This window comes from Gavialis gangeticus, unplaced genomic scaffold (assembly GCF_001723915.1).
Source record: "Gavialis gangeticus isolate Ggan-Ray unplaced genomic scaffold, GavGan_comp1, whole genome shotgun sequence".
NCBI lineage: Eukaryota > Metazoa > Chordata > Crocodylia > Gavialidae > Gavialis > Gavialis gangeticus.
Window position 1 is genome coordinate 10655368 of NW_017729027.1, and position 2591 is coordinate 10657958.

The 2591-nt window shown below is 43.1% G+C and overlaps 1 protein-coding gene across 1 annotated transcript in view; it reads right to left on the reverse strand.

Moving 5' to 3' along the window:
* Window positions 1-2591, reverse strand: part of TTK (TTK protein kinase) — an 81925-nt gene that overhangs the window by 78658 nt on the left and 676 nt on the right. Inside the window, 1 exon segment of the mRNA XM_019520440.1 lies at window positions 2404-2591. This exon segment is cut by the window's right edge and continues 3 nt beyond it. Within this exon segment, the coding sequence (XP_019375985.1) occupies window positions 2404-2591 (188 nt within the window).

Consider the following 2591-nt stretch of genomic DNA (forward strand, 5'->3'; position numbering starts at 1 on the left):
ATGACTCAAAACACTAATGATACCCTAAACTTCCGACAGGGGGGCGAGATCAGAAGGATTGAGGGCACCATCTACATCCTACCACTACCATGAAAGCAGTGAGTAATTGTTAAAATTACACTTAAGAAATGCAAAGAAGGGAACCATCTCCACCTTCCTCCCCTGCTACAGTCCATGAGGAATCTGACTAGGGTAAAGTTACTTTTTGATCTCAAATGTGGGAATCAGTGAGGCCTTAAGCAGAGAAGCAAGACGTTCTAACTAGGAACCTCCGTGGAGCAGGGAGGGTTGTTTTGTTTTGCTTTTTATACAGCCAGCGGAAGCATCAGCACACGCCAGTCAAAAATCCCCAGCCTTAGCTGCAGCCACCACTAGAGGTGTACCGATACAGCAGTCTGATATCAGATCAGCACCGATATAAAGAAAAATGTCCGTATCGGAAAAATCAGGCATATTAGGGCTGATAAATGGTCCATGCATGCATACAGCCACAGTGCAGGCAGCGAGGAGCACAGCCCAGCAGTTTGGAGAGCTGCATGCAGCTGCTAAGTCTGGTGTGGTGGAAGGGGAGAGGGGCAGGGGATTAGGGCCCCTGCAGTGAGAGAGGAGTGGGGATGGGGCAAGGGCTGCCCACCCAGGGAGAGGCCAAGCGGCGAGAGCAGCAGTGGGAGCCACTGGATGAGCAGGTGAGTGCCAGACAAGCCGCTGGCCAAGCAGCGGGAGCCACCCTCCCCGCCCCCTCATACAAACCATGGCTTCATCCCATGCCCATCCCACCCCAGCTGGGCAGAGCTTGCCCCAGGCCCACTCCTTCCTCACCACAGGCATCTTGATCTGTCCCTGCCCCATGCCCCTTCCCTCACACCAGACTTGCCAGCTACACACAATTCTCCAAGATGTCAGCCCAGCAGCTGTCAATATGCCTCCTTAAAAACTGACTATCAGTATGTCCCCCAAAAAACTCTAATCGGTGCACCCCTAGCTACCACCCAATGCTTCTGTACCAACTCCAACAGTATACCCTCAGAATTGATGTTCCAGTCTTAAGAGCTGTCTCACCAAGTCATTGTAATGCCAAATCACGCCATTATTTTCTTTGCAGGCTATGAACTCCACTTTATAGTGTTTGCTGCCCATACTCCTTGCTTTTATATACATGCAAGTTAAGTATTTTCCATTTTGACCTACTTTTCTCCCTCTTGGACTCCTTTCTGTTCTCCTAAGGTTCTGTTCAATTTGTATCTTAACAGCAGTATTGGTACTGTAGTTTGAAGACACAAATTGTTATAGTTGTCCACCTCACTACTGGAAGTTGAACATGGTTAGTGCTTTCCTCAGCTATATTTCAAATGGAGTACGTCAATGTTCCCAGAATGGCTTCTATCTCTATATACACACACTTTAAATGACAGTGAAAACTTGCTTTAACAAGAAAAATAAAAGTGCCATTAAAAGTTCACATTTAAATAGTAGAACTATTAGTGTTAGAAGTTTCTAAACCTGATAATTACAAAAATATTTCTCTTGTAAATTCGGTAAAAGCAAGGCTAGCACTATTAAATACGGAACCCGCTGGCTAATGAAGATTCCAACTGTGTCCTGGTGAGGTCCTATATGTCAGTTTGCTTCCTTGAAGTAGGTAGCTTATAAATGGCTGAAGTGTGGAAATAAATTTAAAATTGAAAGAGCTTCCCCCCACACCCCCTAAGGAGATGGGGTTGGATATGGGGCAGCAAAGAGAAATAGTACTTTGAACATTCAGAAAGCAACCAGAAAAAAAGAAACTGAACACAAAGCATTCTTACTCTTAATTGATCCAACTCTTAATCCAACTCTTGTTTCACTGAGAAGATAATAGCTATCAGTTTTGATCAATTGGGCAACTAGCTTTTGGGAGGCAGGGTGCATAGTTCCCCTTTCTTATGGTAAAGAACTTGTTTCCACATTGGAATGGCAAAAACAAAAAAAGGTAAGAGGTACAAGCATGGCACAAAGATAAACAAAGAATCTGGTTGTTCCAGGTGCCCCTTAGGTTATTTCCAGTCTATGGTCTCAAACAATTCCCAGTCAACCTTTCTGAAGATGTTTTAATAAATGGAAAAGAACAACATGGGAAAATATTCCCCTATATTAAAAGCAAACTCCAATCATAATTAAAATGTTTCATCTTTACACTAGTGTGTATTAAGTCAATGAAGTCAGCCAGGCTTACTTCAATCATTGGCTACTCAAGCAGCATTTTTCTAATATTTTTGTGCCTCTACTTGAAAAGAGTTCACACAGACATTTATGATATTACATATCTTGAGGTAAAAGGTCCCTTCAAAGGTTTTATCCTTGCTTTTAAAATTCAGAACAATGTTGCTAGGGTTCTAACACTGGAAACTGTTGATTAATACTTACGCTTTCAGCTCAGCAAATCTCACTAGGATACGAGCATAGCTCTTATTTTGACTATACTTTTCTGCAGGTAGTGCAGCAACTGCTTGACTGTAACGACCAATTAATCTATTCAATAAGCCAACATCAGCCTGTGGGATGCCCTTCTTTTCCAATTTAAGCAAGAAACTCAGCCAGTCTTCTGGATTATT